Here is a 22,483-nt window from a genome sequence, read left to right as displayed (position 1 = left end):
GGGTCTTGCAAGTGGGCGGCAGGGACCCAAGTACATGAAACATCATCTGTTACCTCCTGGGTTGCATGTCAGCAGAAGCTGGATTGGAAGTGGAGGAGCCAGAACTCAAAACCTGGCACCAGGTGTGGTATGCAGGTGTTCCAAGTGGTGGTTAATCCCAACACCAATGCCCAACCCAGTGCCAAACACAATCCATGCATAATGTTTTCATAATTCACACTCTTGAACTTTTTAAAAATCCTTGTATGTGTGGATTTAAGTTTTTACTAAAATAAACGTAGCTTTTAATTCTATTCTCTGCAGACTTTGAAGTACCTTGATGTTGGTTAGAAGTTATGCCTCTGAAGTAGAAGTGAGTCAGTCAGTGAGTGCATGTTTAATAGATATGCTTTCAAATCATAGGTCCATGTGGGAGCAGAGGCAGAGAAAGGCTCCTAGGCAAGTGAGGCCTCCCCTGAGTCTCTAGACTTTTCTCGTACCCTGCAGAATTTTTAATTCTAAGGTTTTTTTGTTTTATTTTGTTTTAACCAGCTTTGTTCATCTAAACACTTCCACATACCTTTATGTGGCTCATAGTTGAGGGGTCGAGACAAACTTGCTTTGAGATCAAAAACAGGTTTCTTATTGGAGACTGGAGTCTGTGTTGCTATAGTCGTCAACTTGAAGGGGCTAATAACTGAAAAGAAACAAAGTCACCAAAGGAAAATTAGGAAAAAATGCAGCGCCCAAGTATTCTAAATGGTAGGCCATTTCCTAGGGTCCTGTGTGAAGAAATAAGTGTTTCCTTGAGGCCTGATCACAAACAGATGAAAGACTCGTGGCTCTGGCTGCTGTTCGTGAAAGCGATTATCCTCTAAGAATGGGACTGTTTGTACTGTACGTCAGAATGGTGTCACTGAGTGAGCCTTTTGCTGCAGTTGGGCAAGAACTATCTGGCACACCTTACAATCCTTCCCCTCACAGCACAAGTCAGCCGGCTGCATCCAGGTCACTGCCGAATGTTAGCACTTGCTTGTGTGAACCAGGAGCTAGGACCTCTTGGTTCAGCAGGAAAGCACAGTGGCAAGTGCTGGCAGGGAGTGGAACGGTGAGGCTGTCATATGCCACCGGTGGGAGCAGGACTGGGTCCAACTGAGCCGGCACAATGAACAGTGGCAGCCCCCTCAATCTGGGGTCAAGAAGCCCTCGCACACATACAGCAGCCACGCACAGTGTTCCTGGTCACACTGTCGACAGTAACGACAGCTGCAAACACCCACACACCCGGGGCAGTGAGAGGGACACGTACGCTGAAACAGCCACAGCACCGTGAGCCAGTGACGACTCAGCTGCTCAGGGAATGAAGCACATCACAGGGAAAAAATCAGTTTGGTTTTGTTTTTGTAAAAATTACGTTTAGATAATTGGAAAAAATGTACAAAAACTATCCCACCCCAACTGAGGACACCCGGGAATTGCTCCCCTGAGACAGCCAGGACATGGCATATGCCTACTTCCGGCCTCATGTGAGTCCTTTCTCATCATAAAGTAGGCAGCTGCTGCTGAGTGCCCCCCAGCGCTCTGTCAAAAAACCACCAAGTTACACAATCGTGTGTTCAGTGACCTTGCACTTCTGCAAGCCCTTGTTTTCCTGATTTGGAATGTTCCATGGGGTGCTACAGGGACAAGGCAAGAATAAGAGGCCATCTGGGCTCTCTTGGAGTTGAGCTGTGTCACTGTTCAATCCCTAGGTGGGGAGCAACCCGGACTAGACTAAGTTACTGGAATTAAGACTTATTCTATGCATCTGCTCTCCCACAATATGGCGCTGAGAAGGGAGAAGCAGCTTCTACACAGCTGCCTCCAGTTCAACCAATAAATTGTAGGACCTGCTCCTGATTGGAGGAGAGCAGCGTACTCGACGTGTGGGTAGCAGAGTTGGGATTGGTGGAAGAGGACTATAAAGGAGGAGAGAGACAACATGCACCAGGAACATCTAAGGGGAACATCTATCTGAAGGAACACCTGTGCAGCCCCCGAGAGAGCCGGCCGGCGGTGTGCCGCTCCCCTGCGGAAGTGGGGAAAGTGGCCAGGGGGAACCGCCCTTCCACGGAGGTGGAAGGGACGGTAGCCAACCCGGGAAGAACCAGCAGCAAACCCGGGGAGGGCCAAGCAGACAAAAGAACAGCGCAGGGTCCTGTGTCGTTCCTCCACGAAGACGGGGAGCGACAGGTTAAGGCACGAAGAATTCCTCAAATGGAGTCTCTACACCAGCAACAAGCATCCGTGTCCAAAGCTCCTAGGAGATTCCTCCTGTCCCTGGGAACCTGACCATCCTTTCCAGGTAATGAGAGCTCTTGGGACAACCAACACATTCTTTGGATAATGGTGACGTATCCAACATGAGCTCAGACCCAGTGGTCACACCGTCTGCCCCTTCACACTGGCACTACTGCAGTGTCAGCATTGCTGGGTCACTGCAGGTGGCCATCACGGAAGGACATGGAAGAGGACCTGTATGGCTTCTGGCTTGCAAAATCTATTTATCATTACTGTGGCATTTACCCCAGGAACTCTGTGCTCTGGAGTCCTGCTGACACCAGAGGCCTGCAGGGGCACACAGCGGCTGTGAAGAGCACATGCCCCTCGCCTGCAAGGCTGCACACTCCACGGGAAGGGCGCCCCGTGGGACGGAGTCCTTGGGCAGCTCAGCTTTTTGCTAGGGCCTCTGGCATTTCTTTCATCAGTATAAAATGAATACTAGTTGAAAAAGCCCTGCCTTTAATGTTATAACTTTGGACAGGCTCTACAGAAGCTCACATTGCACACTTTGGGGAAGTCGTGTGGCTACAGGATGCAGGAGGTTTTTCTTACCAGCAAAATTCCCCTTCGTGGTCTTTAACTTGGGCGTCCCGAGCACTGCCTGGCCCTTTGGGGTACTCCCAAAGACGGTCACGTGGGGAGACTTTCTGGCAGGAGTCTTGGTCAATGAACGCTTATGCTCATTATCTTTAGTAGCTGCTGAAAACCTAAATGGGACAGCAGGGTGTAAGACGTGTGTACCTGTGCCAACACTGACGTGTGTCAAGCTTACAAACAAAACCTGGCCATGACCACGCAGCAGCCAAGCACAGTGAACCCTGGCCATCTGATAGAATCTTGCAGAACAGACCTGTTCTCCAAAGGCTCACACTCAAGCTAACAACTTTAGCTATGAACTTCTGTTATTTGTAGCAGGCAGGTTTGTGTTGTCTGCCCTCCCAATCACATTATAAGACAGTGCTAAAAGGAAATCTTTGCAGGCCCCAAGTTAGAGTTCAGAAGGCAGCCCAAGAAGCTCTGCCTCTCCCCCTGGTGATGGCGAGTCACAGAGAACTGTCACACCTCATGATCATAATACCTTGCATCTTCTCAGCACAGGGGCGCATACTTGTAAATAAGCCCATTGTTTACTCATGGCAAATTAAATGTATTTCATTGATGTGGTTTTTTCCTATATCTTAAAATCTATGAGTCTGGGATGTTTTATAACTGGTAACAACATGTCAATAGTTAACACTGAGTGGCTTCATAAACTTAATGAGTTTTCAATCAATGGTGTCTTAGATGCAAAGAAAGTCCAGCACTAGCTTATATAAATACACATGGGGTTGGTGGTGGTGGGGTTAATGGAAAGGCATTTGTATTTTGATATATATTTGATGGTAGTCCTGAATCAACACCCTCAGTGAGGTCAGCATTGTGGCATGGTGGGTTGATCCACTACTTGCAATACCAGCATCCCACATTGGAATGCTGGCTCTCATCCTAGCTACTCCACTCTCATCTAGCTCCCTTTTATCGCGCCTGGGAAAGCAGAAGGTGGAACCATGTGCTTGGGCCTCTTCCACCCATGTTGGAGACCTGGACAGTGTTCCTAGCTCAACCTCGGCCTGGCCCAGACCTGGCTGTTGTAGCCATCTGAAGAATAAACCAACAGATGGAAGATATTTCGCTATCTCTCTTTCACTTTGTCTTTCAAACAGGTAAATAAACCTTCAAAAACAAAAACAGAAACTTAAAATAATTTTAGAACTTAAATATTGAAACTCATTTGAAATCTTGCCCTCAATGATGTGGCGAGAGGCTTCTTTACCTGACGTTCATTTTAGTTGCTGAGAGAGTGGAGCGCTTGGCTGAGCCCTTCAGACATAAGGTGCTCCGACCTGCGGGCTGCTGGCCGGCGGGGGTGCAGGCCACAGGGGGTCTTCCTCGCAGAGGAACTGGAGTTGCCGCCCCTCCCTTACCGACCGACTGCTTCTGAAGAGAGAATGAGGCGCTTTACAAGACGGGCCTCTCCCACAGCCACACTCCCGCCCAGCCCTGGAACCCCAGCTGGCACCCTTGCTTCTCCACCTCATCTCCCCTCCCTGCCCGGCCTGCTGCACACTTCTCTGCCACTGTCTTGATGTCGGGATTGTGCTGTCAACAGGACCCCTGGTTGTGCTGAATGTGCTGAAAGCCCCTGCGCTTCCTGAGCGGAGCAGGTAGTAAGACAGTCCCTCGTAGCTAGAAGGGAGGAGAAACACTCTCCTGGATACGGTCCCTCCACGAACATGGCATGCAGTTTATTCAGTGCAGCCAGGGAGGAATATCTAACTTAGCAGGTGGAATTTATAAATTATACTGCCCTGTCCCCTAAAGAAAAGAAAGATGAGAGGGAGGGAAGGAAATGCTCACTTTGAAATCACCGTGAAGGGTTCTATGTAGCTTCTTGTTTTAGAGCTTGTCAAGGGACAAAGAGCAATGAAATGTTGTACTATCAGTAGTCCAAGATCTGTTGCAAGCAGAAGCAATGTTACTTCAAAAACTGGCAACAGAAATAGGACAGTGGGAACTGACTTGCACAAAAATCAAAATGGGGGTAACGGATTCAACAAAGGGAAGAGCAAAGATAGCACAGATAGCAGTAGAAACAAATCTAAGAGCATATTTTTGGATCTTGGAATGGGCAGAGCCTAAGCATGCAAAAAACAACCTTCAAAGGAAAAATGAATAATTTTAACTAAAAACAAAAACCCTCTTCAAAGATAAGACACAACTGGTACCATTAAGGTAGTACCTACCATTAATTTCAGTAAATAGAAATGGGCAAAACTTAAGCAATTTTAACATAAAGATACTTTAAACCCAAGCATCCATCCCATTGTTCCCTGACAGAAAGTGAGAGGCCTTAACCATGGTGTTATATAGTGTCAGTTAACATCATAAAGTTTAGTCCCATTAGAACAATTGCTGTCACATACCTTGAGCTCACTAAATGGGTTGTGTTCTTTAAAATGTTTCCTTTTTCTCTCAACATATTGATCAATGGATTCCATTTCCTTAAAATGAGCCTCATGCAGCTTCTTAAAATCTGAAATATTACAAAAAATAGGAAAATAAAATCCACTTATTCACTTTTCTGTTAACACTCTCTTCTCTGCATCCCTAAAATACTTTTAATATCATCCTTGCTACAACTTGAATTTCAAAACATGTCTTTTTTTTTTAAGATTTATTTATTTGAAAGAATAACACACAGAGAGGTCTTCCATCACTGGTTCACTCCCCAATTGGCCACAATGGCCAGAGCTGTGCTGATTCGAAGCCAGGAGCTTCCTCTGGGTCTCCAACATGGATACAGGGGCCCAAGGACTTGGGCCATCGTCTACTGCCTTCCCAGGCCATTGCAGAGAGCTGGATCAGAATTGGAGCAGCCAGGACTTGAACCAGCGTCCATATGGGATGCCGGCACTGCAGGTGGTGGCTTTACCCACTACACCACAGCGCCAGCCCCAAAACCTGTAGTTTTTAACCAATCAGGGACATCACCCTGGTGTCTATTTTGTTAACTAATGTCTTACTTTGGTCCTGAGGAGAAGAATTTCAGATTTATCTTCTCCGTCTATCAATTAGTCAAATCGCCTTTAATCATCATAAATTTGGTATTTTGTAGTGCTGAGAAAGTTCTGTAACAAGGATTAACCAACTCTTTCCGTAACGAGCCAGATAGTATTTAAGGCTTTGCAGCCTCATATGGGTGGTTTCTGTCCTCTATCAGCTTTTACTCCTTAGAACTGTGAGAATCCTTGGGGCCCGCATTGAGGAGAACCAGATCAAGTCACCGCCTGAGATGCAGGCATCGATGTGGGCACCAGCTTGTGTCTTTGCTCTGTTTTGGATCCAGCTCCCTGCTAATGACCTGGGAAAGAAGCAGAAGATGGGGGCCAGCATTGTGGGTTAAAGCCCCAGCTTGCAGTGCTGGCATCCCATATGGGCGCCAATTTGAGTCCTGATTGCTGGACTTCCAATCCAGCTCCACGATAATGTGCCTAGGAAAGCAGCAGAAGATAGCCCAAGTGCTTGGGCCCCTGCACCTACGTGGGAGACCGAGAAGAAGCTCCTGGCTCATGACTTTGGATCAGCTCAGCTCTGCCATTGTGGCCATCTGGGGAGTGAACCAGTGGATGGAAGACCTCTATCTCTGTAACTCTTTCAATAAGTAAAACTTAAAAGAAAAAAAAAAAAAAAAGCAGAAGATTGATCAAGTGGTTGGGCCCCTGTACCCATGTGAGAGACCTGGAAATAGCTCCTGGCCTCAGCCTGGCCCAGCCCTGGCCATTGCAGCCATCAGGGGAGTCAGCCAGTGGATGGGACTGCTTTGTCTCTGTCTCTCCCACTCTATCTGTAGCTCGTTTATTCCCCCTTACATTTTTAATATAAAGAGAATAGATTTCACGTATTTTATAGGTACCTTTTTTTTTTTAAAGAGTTATTTATTTATTTGAGAGGCAGAGTTACAGAATGAGGGAGAGAGATAAGTCTTCTAATCCACTGGTTCACTCCCCAAATGGCCACAATGGCCGGAGCTGGGTCAGGCCAAAGCCAGGAGCTTCACCTGGGTCTCCCATATGGGTGCAGGGGCCCAAGCACTTGGTCCATCTTTCACTGCTTTCCCAGGCCATTAGCAGAGAGCTGGATCAGAATAAGAGCAGCAAGGACACTAATTGGCGCTGCAGGCGGAGGCTTAACCTACCTACTTCAGCACAGCGCCAGCCCCTCATAGGTACAATTCTAAGAGGACCATAATGCCCCCAATCTCTCTTTCCTTCCTCCAAATACATAATTTGAGTCCATTCTATAATCACAGGCTTAAAGTACCACTAACCATAATAAAGAACAAGTATAAAGACCACAGTCCATGAGTGTAAACAAGGGCTAAAAGCAATCAAATCACAGATGTTTCATTCCATTTTTTGGGGGGGGGGGGGCATTCTATATTAAGTACTACATATCAGAGAAAACATTTGTCTTTTTTTTTTTCTTTTTTGACAGGCAGAGTGGACAGTGAGAGAGAGAGAGAGAGAGAGAGAGAAAGGTCTTCCTTTGCCGTTGGTTCACCCTCCAATGGCCGCCGCTGCCGGCGCACCGCGCTGATCCGATGGCAGGAGCCAGGTACTTCTCCTGGTCTCCCATGGGGTGCAGGGCCCAAGCACTTGGGCCATCCTCCACTGCCCTCCCTAGCCACAGCAGAGAGCTGGCCTGGAAGAGGGGCAACCGGGAAAGAATCCGGCGCCCCGACCAGGACTAGAACCCGGTGTGCCGGCGCCGCAAGGCAGAGGATTAGCCTAGTGAGCCGCGGCGCTGGCCAACATTTGTCTTTTGGGGACTGGATTATTTCACTAAGCATAATGGTTCCGAGTTGAATCTATTTTGTTGCAAAAGACAGGATTTCATTCTTTTTTAAATCTGAGTAGTATTCTATTGTCCATACATATACACCTACACACACACACACACACTTTTCTTTATCCAATCATCGGTTGATGGACATCTGCTTGATTTCACATCTTAGTTATTGTGAATTGAGCTGCACTAAACATGGGGTACCAATAACTCTTTCATATGCTTATTACATTTATTTTGGGCAAATTTCTGAAATATGGCTGGGTCATGGGGTAGATGATCTATTTTCAGATTTCTGAAGCATCTCCATACTGCCTTCCATAAACGTTGTACTAGTTTGCATCCTCACCAACAGTGTGTTAGGCTACCTTTTTCCCCCACATCTTTGCCAACATTTATTATTATTATTATTATTATTATTATTATTATTATTTTTGACAGGCAGAGTTAGAGAGAGAGAAAGGTCTTCCTTTTCTGTTGGTTCACTCCCCAAATGGCCGCCACAGCCAGCGCTGTGCCGATATGAAGCCAGGAGCCAGGTGTTTCCTCCTGGTCTCCCATGCGGGTGCAGGGCCCAAGCACTTGGGCCATCCTCCACTGCACTCCTGGGCCACAGCAGAGAGCTGGACTGTAAGAGGAGCAACTGGGACAGAATCCAGTGCCCCAACCAGGACTAGAACCTGGGGTGCCAGTGCCACAGGCAGAGGATTAGCCTAGTGAGCCGTAGTGCTGGCCTATTATTTTTTTATTTCTGTACAACAGCCATACTAACTGGGGTGAGGTAAAACATTGCGGTTTTTATTTGCATCTCCCTGATGGCTTGTGATCCTGAGCATTTTTTTTAAGGGGGGAATGCAGACTTTGGTCATTTCAGTACAATTTTTTTTTTGATAAAGATTTATTTATTTGAAAGTCAGAGTTACACAAAGGAGAGGCAGAGAGAGAGAGAGAGAGATCTTCCATCTGCTGGTTCACTCCCCAATTGGCCACAACGGCTGCAGCTGCCCCAATCCAAAGCCAGGAGCAAGGAGTTTCTTCCGGGTCTCCCATGTGGGTACAGGGGTCCAAGGACTTGGGCCATCTTCCACTGCTTTCCCAGGCTATAGCAGAGAGCTGGACTGGAAGTGGAGCAGCCGGGTCTTGAACCGGTGCCCACATGGGATGCCAGCACTACAGGTGGCAGCTTTACCTGCTACACCACAGCACTGGTCCCCTGAGCATTTTTCACGTGTCTGTTTCATCCTTTGAAAAATGCCTATTCATATCCTCTGCCCATTTCTTAAATGGATTGTTTGGTTTCTGAATTTCATGAGCTCTTTGTAGATCCTGGATATTAATCCTTTATCAGATGCAAATGACTTTCAAGTAAATAAATAAGTCTTTCATTTATTTATTTTTTGACAGGCAGAGTTAGAGAGAGAGAGAGAGAGAAAGGTCTTCCTTTTTCCGTTGGTTCACCCCCCCAAATGGCTGCTATGGCTGGCACGCTGTGCCGTTCTGAAGCCAGGAGCCAGGCACCTCCTCCTGGTCTCCCATGCGGGTGCAGGGCCCAAGCACTTGGGCCATCCTCCACTGCACTCCCAGGCCACAGCAGAGAACTGGACTGGAAGAGGAGCAACCGGGACTAGAACCCGGGGTGCTGGCGCCACAGGCGGAGGATTAGCCTAGTGAGCAGTGGTGCCGGCCAATAAATAAGTCCTTTTATAAAAAAATGTAAAAGCCCTTCTTAGTTCAAGAAACAGACTGGCCAATGCAGATAGTAGTTTGCTGACTCAATGATATTTTTAAGTACATCAACATTTATTGAATCTTTAATATGTGATGAGCAACATTCTAACATCTAAGAGTCAATCACCATCCTACTGCTAAGCAATCTACTGGAAATATAGGTAGAGAAGAATGACACGTCCAAACATGGAGTCCCTTAGATTTAGCAGGAATTCATGATGAGCTGGGCATCGTGCAACTACTTCATGGACAGCTATTCATCAGCTATGTATTGAATGCCTGCTACACGCCATTTACATGCTAGATAATCAGTACTGGAAACAATATTCTCAATGTGTATACCATCCTGATAAAACAGGTAGTATAAGCATTTCCACTTTATACTGAACAAGTGGGCCTACAGAAGATTAAACTGCTCAAGATCTCAAAGCTAAAAAAATCAGCATCAGGATGCAAGCCCAGGTTCCAGCCCCTACGCCTGTAGCTGTCCCAATCCACTGGCCTCCCCAACATCAGTCCAAAGTGGGCAAACCAGGACTTTTTCTTTGTGTACAAAAGTTACTTGAAAGAGCCAGCACTGTGGCATAGGGGGTAAAGCTGCTACCTGCAATGCCAGCATCCCATATGGCTGCTCTACTTTTTATCCAGCTCTCTGCTATGGCCTGGGAAAGCAGAAGACAGCCCAAGCCCTTGGGCTCCTGTACCCATGTGGGAGACCGAGAAGAAGCTCTTGGCTCCTGAGTGGCCTAGCTCTGGCCATTACACTCATCTGGGGAGTGAACCAGCAGATGGAAGACCTCTCTCTCTGCTTCTCAAATAAATCTTTAAAGTAAATAAATCTTAAAAAACAAAATAAATAAATAAATAAATAAACAAAACAAACTTACTTGGAGTAGTGACTGCAGTTCTTTTGTTTTTTCCAGGCTTGGAAAACCCATCTGTGTAGACAGACTTTCTTTGTGAAGGTACCTGTGAGTCTTCATTAACTAAATCCAAAGATACAAGTTTAATAAGGAATGTCGGCAACCTTCTCAGCAAGAAATGTCTAAGTGACCAGAGCATTTTCACGTGGAGGCTCTGGCGAGGTGGCAGAGATGGCACACAGGGCACCAACAATTAAGGGACAGCCCTGCTTCAACTGCCGTGTGGCTGCTCCAAGGAGCTAGAAATCCGATGTGTATCCTTTATGGAAATATCCCAGAAGGCTACAAACCTATGTTTAGAAATTATATATGGACATGCTCTTATCATAACTAGAACAATAAAAAAATCCCACAATCCCACCAGCCAAAGCAACATTGTGAGCACTTGAATATATTTCTTCTGGTCCTCTGCCGTCCCTACTTGTTATTTGTTTTTAAAGTCCTGTTGAGGGGCCAGTGCTGTGGCATAGTAGGTTAAACTTCCACTTGTGGTGCCAGCATCCCATATGGGTGCTGGTTCATGTCCTGGCTACTCCTCTTCTGATCCAGCTCTCTGCTTATGGCCTGGGAAAGCAGTGGAGGATAGCGCAAGTGCTTGGGCCCCTACACCTGCATGGGAGATCCAAAAGAAGCTCCTGGCTTCAGGTCAGCCCAGCTCCGGGTGTGGCAGCCATTTGGGGAGTGAACAAGCAGATGGAAGACCCCTCTCTTTCTTGCCCACTGTCTCTCAAAGAAGTCTCTAAAAATAAAATCTGATTGAAACCAGTGTCTATAAGGTTCACAATTTTCCCTCATTCATCAAGATCATTTTCTATCTTCTGTCTTTTCTCATTTTTGAGCTTAATGGAATTTGTTAGTTACACAAGGAAGGACAAATGCATACCAGGCAGAAGGGATGATACTTACTAAGACATGCTACAATGAAAGTGAATTTTGGGGAAACTAAGGCAGCTGGAATTGCTGGAGTGTAGAGTGTGTAAGAGAATGGGAGCGAGTCATCACCGATACGTGCATCAGGCCAGGCAAAGCACGTCTCACAGGGCAAGAGGGCTGCAGCAGGAGCTTTGGCATGGGATATGGCTCAAAACCACAGATGGAAGCTCCCGCGACAAACAGGACACACACATGTGTTGTTAACCACAAATGGAAAAGGAACTTAGCAGACTCTACCGTAACCAAGTGATGGCAGTGGGCTTGTACTTCAGGGCACAGCAGCCCCTATGCCTCCTGGGCACAGCCCGCAGAGGACACAGCCTTGCCAAAAGTGCTTCATCTGACTCTGTGAAGAGACACTGGACCAAATAGGAGGACAAAAAACTGGCCTGTTAAAAAATGCCGGTGTTCTGGGGGCCAGCATTGGGCATAGCTGGTGAATATGGGTGCCGGTTTGAGTTCTGGCTGCTCTACCTCTGATCCAGTTCCCTGTTAATGGCGCTGGGAAAGCAGCAGAAGATGGCCCAACTGCTTGGGCCCCTGTACCTGCAAGGTTCCTAGCTCCTAGCCTTTGCCTTGTATAGCCCTGACTTCCGAGGGCACTTGGGGAATAAACTAGTGGATAGAAGATTTGTCTGGGACTCGTCCTCTAGCTCTGTCTCTTTACCTTTCAAATAAGCAAACCTCAAAAAACAAAACTAGATTAGATTAACATTCCGCACACCTTCTAGAACCACAGGACACAGCAATCTGGGGCCCTCTGATTCACTCAAAAGTTACTCAAGGGGCTGGTGCTGTGGCACAGCAGGTGAAGCCGATGCTTTTGATGCTGGCATCCCATTCTGGAGCGTCAGTTCTAGTCCTGGCTGCTCCACTGCTGATCCTGCCAACGTGCCAAGGAAGGCAGTAGCGGAGGACCCAACCGCTTGGTCCCCTGCAACCACATGGGACACCCGGATGAAGCTCCTGGCCCCTGGCTTAGGCCTGGCCTAGGCCTGGCCTTTGGGAGTGAACCAGTGGATACACTTGTCACTAAGCCTTTCAAATAAATCAGTGAATCATAAAAAATGTTATTTAGAACTCCAAAATTTTTTGTTTGTGTCTGCCAGTGTGACATGTTAAGACATTTAGTATTTATAGACATAAACTAAGTACTTATAAAAAATGCCAAAAATTTCTGTAACATTCCATGTAGACTGGCATTGTTTTACTGGTTATCTTATGTATGAGCTGGCAGACAGATTGTGTGAACTACTTCTGCATACAATGTCAGGATGTTGTTTTCTTCAACATACATTATGGAAAAAAACCTTGCCCCAGATACGGAGTTGAAAAAAGGAGCTCAGAGAAACTGAGTATTATTCTTTGATGCTGCACCAAGATTGGACAAGGGCTCGTTTCTTACAGGCGAGCTGCACTGTGGAGCTGCTGCCTGCGGCTGGCTTCCTGCTCTGTGAGGCACTTGTCCAGAAACTGGGCTTTCTGATCTTACTGAATCAGACTTCTAGTTGAGAAAGCTTAGAGAGGAAGTTTTGGGGAAGTGAAATGCTTATTTAACATAATGACAATGGCCACCCCACTGGGAAGGTGTGCTTTGCAGCTGCCTTGTACCTTCCCTGGTAGAGGAGGCCTTGGAAGGGCTGAGACAGAAGGAGGGCCCTCATCACCAGATAGGTCTCACCTTCTCTAGACTTCCCCCCAGATTCATCAAGCTAAGATGAGGTCAACTGGGTGCACACAGATCCCACCTGAGGGATGGCCAGGCAGGGAGGCTGAGGAACACCAGCTGTCAACAGCCACTGCAAGTAGAAGAGGCAAGGAAGGATTCCACCCAGAGGCTCAGAGGAGCGTGGCTTGGCTGACACCTGGATTTTGGACTTGCAGCCCCCAGAACTGTAAGTGAAGCAATTTCTGGACCTGTACGCCACCCGGCATCTGGCACGTTACCACGCAGGCCGAGACTGATGCCCGAAGCGGCCCAGAGCTACTGGCGCACCTTTCGTTCCACTTCCGCCTGAGGAAACTGCAGTCTCCTCTCCTTGGCGCTCACGCGGTGCAGGGGGAGCTTCTGCAGTAGTCCCAGGAATCTGGTCTTCCTGCTCTTCTTGACTCTGGAATTCAGTGCTCTCACTGATTGTTATCTCTGAAAGATCCTGCTACAAATTTTAAAAGAAAATTATTTCAGTGATAAATAAGAAGTAATTGCTGCTTTTGAAAGAGGTACAAAAACGGGATGGGAGTGAAGGGAAGGGCTTTGAGGAACAGAAAGAGAATCAGACTTGCGAGTGGTAAATTTGGTTCTTAACAAGTGTCATGAGAATGGGAACTTGACAACTGGAGATACAGTAAGGTTGGCTCTCTTAGGGACAATAAGCCAACACCAAGTAATCTAGACAGTGTGCTGACCAAGTCGGAAGATAAGCAATCAGGACCGTGTTTGGTACCAAGTACACTTGAATGAAAGGGTAAGACAGAAAAACAAAATTGAGGGTAGGCATTCACTGATGCTAGGCTACCACTTGGGATGCCTGCAGCCTATGTCAGAGTGCCTGGGTTTGAGCCCCAGCTCTGCTTTCCATTCTGCTTTCCTGCTTATATGCACTCTGGGAGGCTGGTAGTGAAGGCTCAATTACTCAGGTCCCTGCCACTTCATGTGGATTGAGTTCCTAGTTCCTAACTTTGGCCTGGCCCAGCCTTAGCCAATATGGGCATTTGGGGAACGAACCAGTAGATGGGAGTCTTTGTCCTTCGGTCTGCTTCTTAAATAAAAAGGAAAAATCAGAGTCTACTGAAAGCAAAGAAGGAAGTTCATGACTGATCATATAACTGCACTGCTCAAAGACTAAGTTCAGAGGGCCGACGCCGCGGCTCACTAGGCTAATCCTCCGCCTTTCGGCGCTGGCACACCGGGTTCTAGTCCCGGTCGCCCCACTTCCAGGCCAGCTCTCTGCTGTGGCCAGGGAGTGCAGTGGAGGATGGCCCAAGTGTTTGGGCCCTGCACCCCATGGGAAACCAGGAGAAGCACCTGGTTCCTGCCATCGGATCAGCACGGTGCGCCGGCCGCGGCGGCCATTGGAGGGTGAACCAACGGCAAAAGGAAGACCTTTCTCTGTCTCTCTCACTGTCCACTCTGCCTGTCAAAAAAAATAAAAATGGGCCGGCGCCGCGGCTCACTAGGCTAATCCTCCGCCTCTGGCGCCGGCACACCAGGTTCTAGTCCTGGTTGGGGTGCCGGATTCTGTCCCGGTTGCCCCTCTTCCAGGCCAGCTCTCTGCTGTGGCCAGGGAGTGCAGTGGAGGATGGCCAGGTGCTTGGGCCCTGCGCCCCATGGGAGACCAGGAAAAGCACCTGGCTCCTGGCTCCTGCCATCGGATCAGCGCGGTGCGCCGGCCGCAGCGCGCCGGCCGCAGCGCGCCGGCCGCAGTGGCCATTGGAGGGTGAACCAATGGCAAAGGAAGACCTTTCTCTCTGTCTTTCTCTCTCTCACTGTCCACTCTGCCTGTCAAAAAAATAAATAAAAAAATAAAATAAAATAAAATAAATAAATAAATAAAAATAAAATAAAATAAAAAAGAACAAGTCCTTTAAAAAAAAAAAAAAGACTAAGTTCAGAGTGATCGCTAGTCTTGGCAAAGACAGCAAGGCAATTTCTCCCTGGTGAGCAGCAGGCAACCAGTTACCTGAACCATCCCCAATGCCTCCGAGGGTCTGCACTGGCAGGAAGCCAAGCTAGGAGCCTAAGCCAGAGTGGAACGCAGGCACTCTGATGTGGGGTGTTTTAACCACTATATCAAACACCCACCCCTCAACTCACAATTAACTTGCACTGAATACGTAAGAAGTGCTTCCTCAGTAGCAGCCCTGGGGCATAACATCGACAGCCTATACTGGGCTGGGTGCTTTCTGTGAGCTACACCCATAGCGCCTTTCCAGCCATCTTTCCTCACTAAGGGAATTAAAAAACAAAGTCCCTGAACAGTGGGTCAGTTTGACTTTTTAATTTGCTCGTTTCTGCTCACCTGGGGATCAGGGTTCCCGTGGGCTGTCTTGCGCCTTCTCCTCCTTTTGGTGACTTGGCCAGCCGGCTCCCTAGCAGCTTGTTCCTCGCCACAAATCTCTATCTCGGGCTTGCCACAGGAGGAAGCAGAGGTTTGACCTTCAGCCTGAAAAGAGAGACTTTTACCTGCTATAGCCTTATATCCTCAGGAATCAGAATTTAAACCAAGTTTAAAAACTATATATGCCAAAGAGAATTTTTAGAACTGTCTAGCACTAAATTATAGGCAAGGACAGGAACAGCAGAGTATTTACGAAGAAACAATCACATTTGCCATCCTGAGGTACTGAACTAGGCTAGAAAAACACTCAAGTACCTTAGCATGAGTAAAGCAGCTAATAAAACAGCACAATGCTGTTTCACAGGCACAGTGCTGTATGCTAAAAATAATCATAGCTACAACTGCAACTTTACTGAGCTGAATATGGCATGGATTATCTCAATTTATGCCTCAAAGCATCTGAGATTGGTACTGCTAATAGCCCCATTTCACAGATGGGAAAACTGAAGCTTTCAGAGTCCAAGGAACTTATCCAAGGTAAAATAAGGGAGTAAGATGAGAATGGTAGCTGAATCATCACAAATTGAAGTAAAAAGCTACAGTACGAAATCAGCGTGGTCAGATATCAGACCATCCAAGACAGACCTGTCAATGGAAGAAACCGTTCTGTGACAGAGGTAGCTCTGTGTGTTAGAGAGGAAGGCTGGATTCCTGGTTCAACAGTGATGCTGGGACAACTACTTAACACTTTCATTCTCTCACACCAAAATGAAATCTGGACTCAAGACTCAAATGCAAAAAGGACAGTTATAATAGCAGTAGCGCAAAACCCCAGCTGGTTGCATTCATGGGAGTGTGAGGAAGGCCTTTGTAAGCATGCTGCTCTACCTAGAAACTGTAATGTAGGGGCTGGCGCTGTGGCGGAGCGAGTAAAGCCACCTGCAGCGCCAGCATCCCATATGGGTGCCGGTTTGAGTCCCAGCTGCTCCACTTCTGATCTAGCTCTGCTATGAAAAAGCAGTAGAAGATGACCCAAGTCCTTGGGCCCCTGCACCCATGTGGGAGATCCAGAAGAAGTTCCTGGCTTTGGATTGGCACAGCTCCAGCCATTGTAGCCAACAGGGGAGTGAACCAGCAGATGGGAGACCTCTCACTCTCTCTCTCTGCCTCTGCTTCTCTGTAACTCTTTCAAATAAATAAATAAAATCTTTAAAAAAAAAAAACTGTAATAGAAAGGCTTGGCTTGGTGTTTTTCTGTTTCTAAGTGAAGTAATGTTTTGAAATAAATTAATACACATGGCTAAAAAGCAATCAGATCCTAAGGAAGAGATGCCCATGAGCCGCTGCTTCCCGTGCCCTCGCTGTATGTAAGGCTGAAGTTCCAGCGGCCACTCTGCTGACGTGTTGCTGATGGCAGGTTCCTCCCCATTTCCAGTTGAGATTTTTAATGCCCATCGTGAGCTAAAATTGAGTTCCTTATAGTCTTTTCATTTTCTTTTTAACAGAATTATACTATTTAAGCCGCACTATCAGTTACCTTTGCAGCTTTATATGTACCTTTATAAATGCTTTTTTTTCTTTAACGATTTATTTATTTAAAAGGCAAGGTTACAGAGAGGCAGAGGCAGAGAGAGAAAGGTCTTCTACCCACTGGTTCACTCCCCAAATGGCCACCAACAGCAAGAACTGAGCCAGACCGAAGTCAGGAGCCAGGAGCTTCTTCCAGGTCTCCCACGCAGGTGCAGGGGCCCAAGGCCTTGGACCATCTTCTGCTGCTTTCCCCAGACTATAGCAGAGAGCTGGATCAGAAGTGGAGCAGCTGGACTTCAACATGTGCCCATAGGGGATGCCAATGCAGCAGGCAGCGGCCTTACCCGCTACACCTCAGCGTTGGTGCCTAAATTTACCTTTAAAGCTTGTCCTCCCAATACATGGCCTGGGAGTCGCCGAGCAGCACCCTTCCATGTCCCATTCACCTCCTGTGCTCCCAGCTTGCCATCTATTTTCTCAAGTACCCAGTGCCATTGACAGTCGCTCTATAACCTTTGTTGAATCATGTCTCTTTGTCTATCTACCTAGCTTGATTTTCAAAGTTGATTAATCAAATTATTGTAAACCTTTTTAAGGTTTCCAGTTGTTTTCTATATTATTTCCATTTCTTTTTATTCATCTGTCCTTAAATGTCTGGCGGTTGTTGGTTGTCCACTCATATTTCAGGACAAACCTCCTTAGGAGAGTTGATGTGTGAGAAGGGCTCCGTGGTGGACAATCAGCCTCATGCTGGCCTGAGGACAGAGGTCTTCGCTTCTTTTCCTCACAGACACACCTGTGATGGTGAGAGGGCTGCGGGTACCTGGACTCCTACACATGTAAGGAGGGGGTTCCATTGCCTCACGTGACTCCACCCTGGAAGCTCTGTTTAATTGGTCCAAGGTTTGGTGAGGCCTATGTATCAATATGTTATTAAAAGATGTATTTATTTATTTGAAAGCCAGAGTTACAGAGAGAGAGGAGAGGCAGAGAGAGAGAGAGAGGCCTTCTATCCACTGGTTCACCCCCCAACTGGTTGCAATGGCCAGAGCTGTATTAGTATTTTTTTTTTTAAAGTTCCCCAGGGCTGGTGCCGTGGCTCACTTGGTTAATCCTCTGCCTGTGGCGCCCGCATCCCAAATGGGCGCTGGGTTCTAGTCCCAGCTGCCCCTCTTCCAGTCCAGCTCTCTGCTGTGGCCTGGGAAGGCAGTGGAGGATGGCCCAAGTGCTTGGGCCCTGCACTTGCATGGGAGACCAGGAGGAAGCACCTGGCTCCTGGCTTCAGATCAGCACAGCGCCGGCTGTGGTGGCCATTTGGGAAGTGAACCAACGGAAGGAAGACCTTTCTCTCTGTCTCTCCCTTTCTCTATCACTGTCTATAACTCTACTTGTCCAATAAAAAACAAAAGTTTCCCAAATGACTCTGCCAAACATCCTAGGTTAAGAACTGTAACCTAAGATTTGTGAGCTGGAGTAAAATAAAGCAGCTTACAGGACAGAAGACTTGAGAGGCGCTGAAGCACTACAGAAATGGAAGAGGGCCAAGTGACGGAAGGTGGGGACCTGCCCAGGGTAGACGGTGAGGAGAAGGAGACATGAAGTCACTGGAGTTAAGGAACAAGGAGTAGACCTGTAAACATGTCACAGGCCACAGGTCACAGCTGGAGGCAATGAAGACAATGGGCTGGGAAACCAGAAAGCAACTAGGAAGTGGGCAGATGAGCAAGGATTTTACAAGTGCAAATTTCCTCCCTGGAGAGTCATGGGCAGAACAGGTGCCGTCGGGCCACACACCCCACTGAATGTAACGTGCCTCCTTCAGCGTCCTTCCTCACCACTCACCTCCACCCCCTAGTAGCACGGCATGACACTGCGCCTGTGACTGCTCTAATATTGTTAGCATGACTCCGAGATGTCTTCATCTCACACACCTCAACCACGGTCTGAGAGTCTGGGAGTGAGAAGATCAGCAAGCAGTGTGTTTATTCCTAAATGTACCATTGTGTACCCTCCAACAGACTTGTCCAAATCTCAGACTGATGAGACACATCCGTTTCAGATGAGAGTCTCCAGCACAGCCAGCCAGACCAACCTACGCTGAGAGATGTTCCAACACTTATGTTTCACAGGGACCCATAGTGAGAGAACTGATGTCTCCATGAAGTCCAATGTCACCTCACTCAAATATAATCTACAACTGTAAATGTGCCAGATAATGATACTGAGGCCTAGAAGCCTAGCTGTGCATCCTAGGTAATATTAATGTTCTCTTCACCATGTATTTGGATTTTGCAACTTGCATCTATATCCTTGAGTAGATAAACTCTCTTTGGTTTACGCAAAGATCGACTCGGGTTTTTTTCACCAATCTAAGCTCATAATCAACAGATTTCACCACTTAGGACTGAATTTAGACTATCACTGCTCTTGTGTAATTTTTTTCAAAAAGGACAGATACTGAATTTGAAATAAAATAGACTGTTTTAGAGAACGAGAGATACAGACTAAGACACAGATCTTCAACCTACTGATTCACTCCCCAAATGCCCACAACAGGCAGGACTGAGCCAAGTGAAAGCCAGGAGCCCAGACTTACTCTGGGTCTTCCACATGGGTAGCATGGACCCAAGTATTTCAGCCATCACTGCTACCCCCCAGAATAAACATTAGCGGGAAGCTGGAATAAGAAGTAGAGCTTAGACTCCAACCCAGGCCTCTGATATGAGATGTGGGTCGTCCTAAGTAGCATCTTAACATCTGTGCCAAAAGCCCACCCCCGCAACAGATCATTTTTAATGCAGTCTATCAATTATTACCCCAAGTAAAATCCTGACTTCAGAGGGCACTACAATCACATACCCTTAGCCATTAAAAAAAAAGATGCAGGACAGAGGCCAGGCATCTCAGGTATCTGGCCTGGCAGTTAGGCAGCTAGTGAGGATGCCCAAGTCCCACGTTAGAACACCCAAGTTGACATCTGGCTCTGGGACTTGACTGCAGCTTCCTGCTGTCATGGGTCCTGGGAGGCAACAGTGGTACCGCAAATAGTTGGGTTTCTGCCAAGCACGTGGGAGACCAGCACTGAGTTCCTGGCTCTGCTCCCTTCCCTTACAGGTCAATGTGGAGTGAACCCAAGCATGGGAGCTCACTCTGTCTCTTTGCTTCTCCAATATAAATAAACAAATAAATAAATGTTAAAATAAATGCAATTAGAGCTGCAAATCTGAAATGTTAAAAATTGGAATATAGTTACACAGACCAACAAGAGAGGAGAAGTCTGACTTTTAGTTCCTGGTTCCGTATACCTTCCCTTCCAGACACAGAACTGACCACTCCAAGGTCCTCAGGCTTTGGCGGCTTCCTCGGACACAGTGCTCGCTGGCCCAGCTGGGGGTCCTGCCTCAGCTAAGAGCTTCGCTCTGGGGCTGAAGCGAGCAGCACGGTTTACAGTCTGCAGGTCGAGTGCCACAGCAGGGCAGGTGTTTCCATTGCAGAGGAGCTGCAGTTTCTAAGATCACCTAGCAATGGCTGCCATCTCACCTGGGTCTTTCCAGACTGCAAATCCTTCCCCCAAGTCATAACAGTGGGCAGTGAGCACTTAACCTTGGCAATTGTCTAAGAATAGTTGACAGATTACTTGCCTGCAGGGTGGTTTCCCCATTCATAAGAAATCTCTATTATGAAAGGCTGTCACTGATAGACTCTCCTTGGTAATTAACAGCATGTCTTAAATCATTGCTGATTATGCAATTGCTCACAGGTAACAGGTTAGGAGGAAAAACATTACTCACCTGATGCTCCTTTTCTCTTCCTGCCTCCTCTTTCAGGTGGGCTTTCAAGGCTCTTAACAACTTCTCTGCCTGCAGAAAAGACCTTCTCTTTAGGGCCCAAAATCAAATAAGTAAGGAAAGACAGCTGGGGCATTTTCCATGTCCCTACAATTATGAAGTGCACTCTGGTCAGGTTGGAGGACCAGAACCGTGACCAAGACCTCCTGGTCCTTGCCCTCAGGGATTTCATAGCCAAGTGGGGAAGTCATACAGGAAAGAGGCAACTGCCACCCAGCAGCAGGTGTCCAGGCAGGGCAGCTCAGGCTGTCATGATCTAGCTGACCAGCAGCTGAGACTCAGATACAGAAAAGGGTAGAAAAATATCATGGCAAGGCAACCATGGCATGATGAGGGTGGAGTTTCAAGGAGTTCACTGTGGCTGAGGGGACTTCCATCTGGTGGTTCACTACCCAGTTGGCCGCAATGGCCAGAGCTGTGCCAATCTGAAGCCAGGAATCAGGAGCTTCTTCCAGGTCTTCCACATGGGTGCAGGGCCCAAGGACTTGGGCCATCTTCTACTGCTTTCCCAGGCCATAGCAGAGGGCTAGATCAGAAGTGGAGCAGCCAGGACTAGAACCAGTGCCCATATGGAATCAGGCACTGCAGGCAGCTTTACTTGGCCCCTGCTCCACTTCTGATCCAGCTCCCTGCTAATGTAGGACAGCCCAAGTGCTTGGGCCCCTGCACCCACATGGGAGATCCAGATGAAGCTCCTGGCTTTGGCCTGGCTGTCATGGTTGTTGTGGCCATTTGGGAAGTGAACGAGCAGATGGAAGATCTTTCCATCCCTCCTTCTCTCTCTGTAACGCTGCCTTTGAAATTAATAAACCTTTATGGGCCGGTGCTGCGGCTCACTAGGCTAATCCTCCGCCTGTGGCGGCAGCACTCCAGGTTCTAGTCCTGGTTGGGGCGCCGGTTCTGTCCCGGTTGCTCCTCTTCCAGTCTAGCTCTCTGCTGTGGCCAGGGAGTGCAGTGGAGGATGGCCCAAGTCCTTGGGCCCTGCACCCCATGGGAGACCAGGGGAAGCACCTGGTTCCTGGCTTCAGATTGGCGCAACGTGCCGGCCTTAGCAGCCATTTGGGGGTAAACCAACGGAAGGAAGACCTTTCTCTGTCTCTCTCTCTCACCGTCTAATTCTGCCTGTCAAAATAAATAAATAAATAAACCTTTAAAAATTACCATTCATTAGAGAGACAAAGATAGACAGTGAGAGGTCACATCAGCTCATTCCCTAAATGCCTGCAATGACCAGGGCTGGGTCAGACTAGACCAAAGGGTGGCAGAAATCCAATTACTTGATTGGCTTTTTTCTTCTCACACATTTAACATCAGCTATGTCCAGTAGAGAATGGCAGAGATATGGAAGTCTGGTTTGGGCTTTAGGAAATAGCAGAGGTTTTACATAGAGTGTTGAACCCAAGCTGCTTACTTCAACCCACTTTACCAGAAGGCTCTGTGTCAGGATACCAGTGCACATCCCAGCTAGTATTCTTCCCGTGTAGGAAGCACCCAGCCAGTCCTGGGCGTAGCTGATTTTCTCCTCCTTGTTCCTTGACCCTCCCCACGTTGAGTCTTCTCTGGGAAGGAGATGATTGGCAAGACAGAATTCAGATATTCTTGGGGCTGCGTTGTGGCAAAGCAGGTTAAGCTGCCACTTGAGACACTGGCATTCCATATCAGAGCACCAGTTAGAGTCCCAAATGCTTCACTTCACTTCCCCTGCTAATGCACCTGGGAAGGCAGAGGAAGATGGCCCAAGTACTTGGGCCCTTGCCACCCAATCTGGGAGACCTGG

The 22,483-nt window shown here is 47.6% G+C and overlaps 1 protein-coding gene across 18 annotated transcripts in view; it reads right to left on the bottom strand.

Annotated features, from left to right (window-relative positions):
* The window catches only part of NUSAP1 (nucleolar and spindle associated protein 1), a 67,764-nt gene that overhangs the window by 7,365 nt on the left and 37,916 nt on the right, over positions 1-22,483 (bottom strand). For 3 of the 18 annotated variants that reach the window (XM_089310087.1, XM_008269175.5, XM_089310081.1), the window contains 8 exons: positions 20,650-20,718; positions 15,290-15,433; positions 13,267-13,426; positions 10,302-10,400; positions 5,265-5,374; positions 4,115-4,278; positions 2,854-3,008; positions 560-676 (listed from right to left, as the gene is read on the bottom strand). In XM_089310087.1, coding sequence (XP_089166213.1) covers positions 560-676; positions 2,854-3,008; positions 4,115-4,278; positions 5,265-5,339 — 511 coding nt within the window. In that variant the 5' untranslated portion in view covers positions 5,340-5,374; positions 10,302-10,400; positions 13,267-13,426; positions 15,290-15,433; positions 20,650-20,718. The remainder of the gene's footprint in view (positions 1-559; positions 677-2,853; positions 3,009-4,114; positions 4,279-5,264; positions 5,375-10,301; positions 10,401-13,266; positions 13,427-15,289; positions 15,434-20,649; positions 20,719-22,483) is intronic. The other 15 variants (XM_089310091.1, XM_008269176.5, XM_089310089.1 and 12 more) reach the window with 10 other exon arrangements.

Source organism: Oryctolagus cuniculus, chromosome 12, assembly GCF_051225735.1.
Source record: "Oryctolagus cuniculus isolate XC-2025 breed Fujian yellow rabbit chromosome 12, ASM5122573v1, whole genome shotgun sequence".
NCBI classification, from domain to species: Eukaryota; Metazoa; Chordata; class Mammalia; order Lagomorpha; family Leporidae; genus Oryctolagus; species Oryctolagus cuniculus.
The sequence above is the reverse complement of the archived record's forward strand: the minus strand, read 5'-3'. Positions and strand labels throughout refer to the sequence as shown.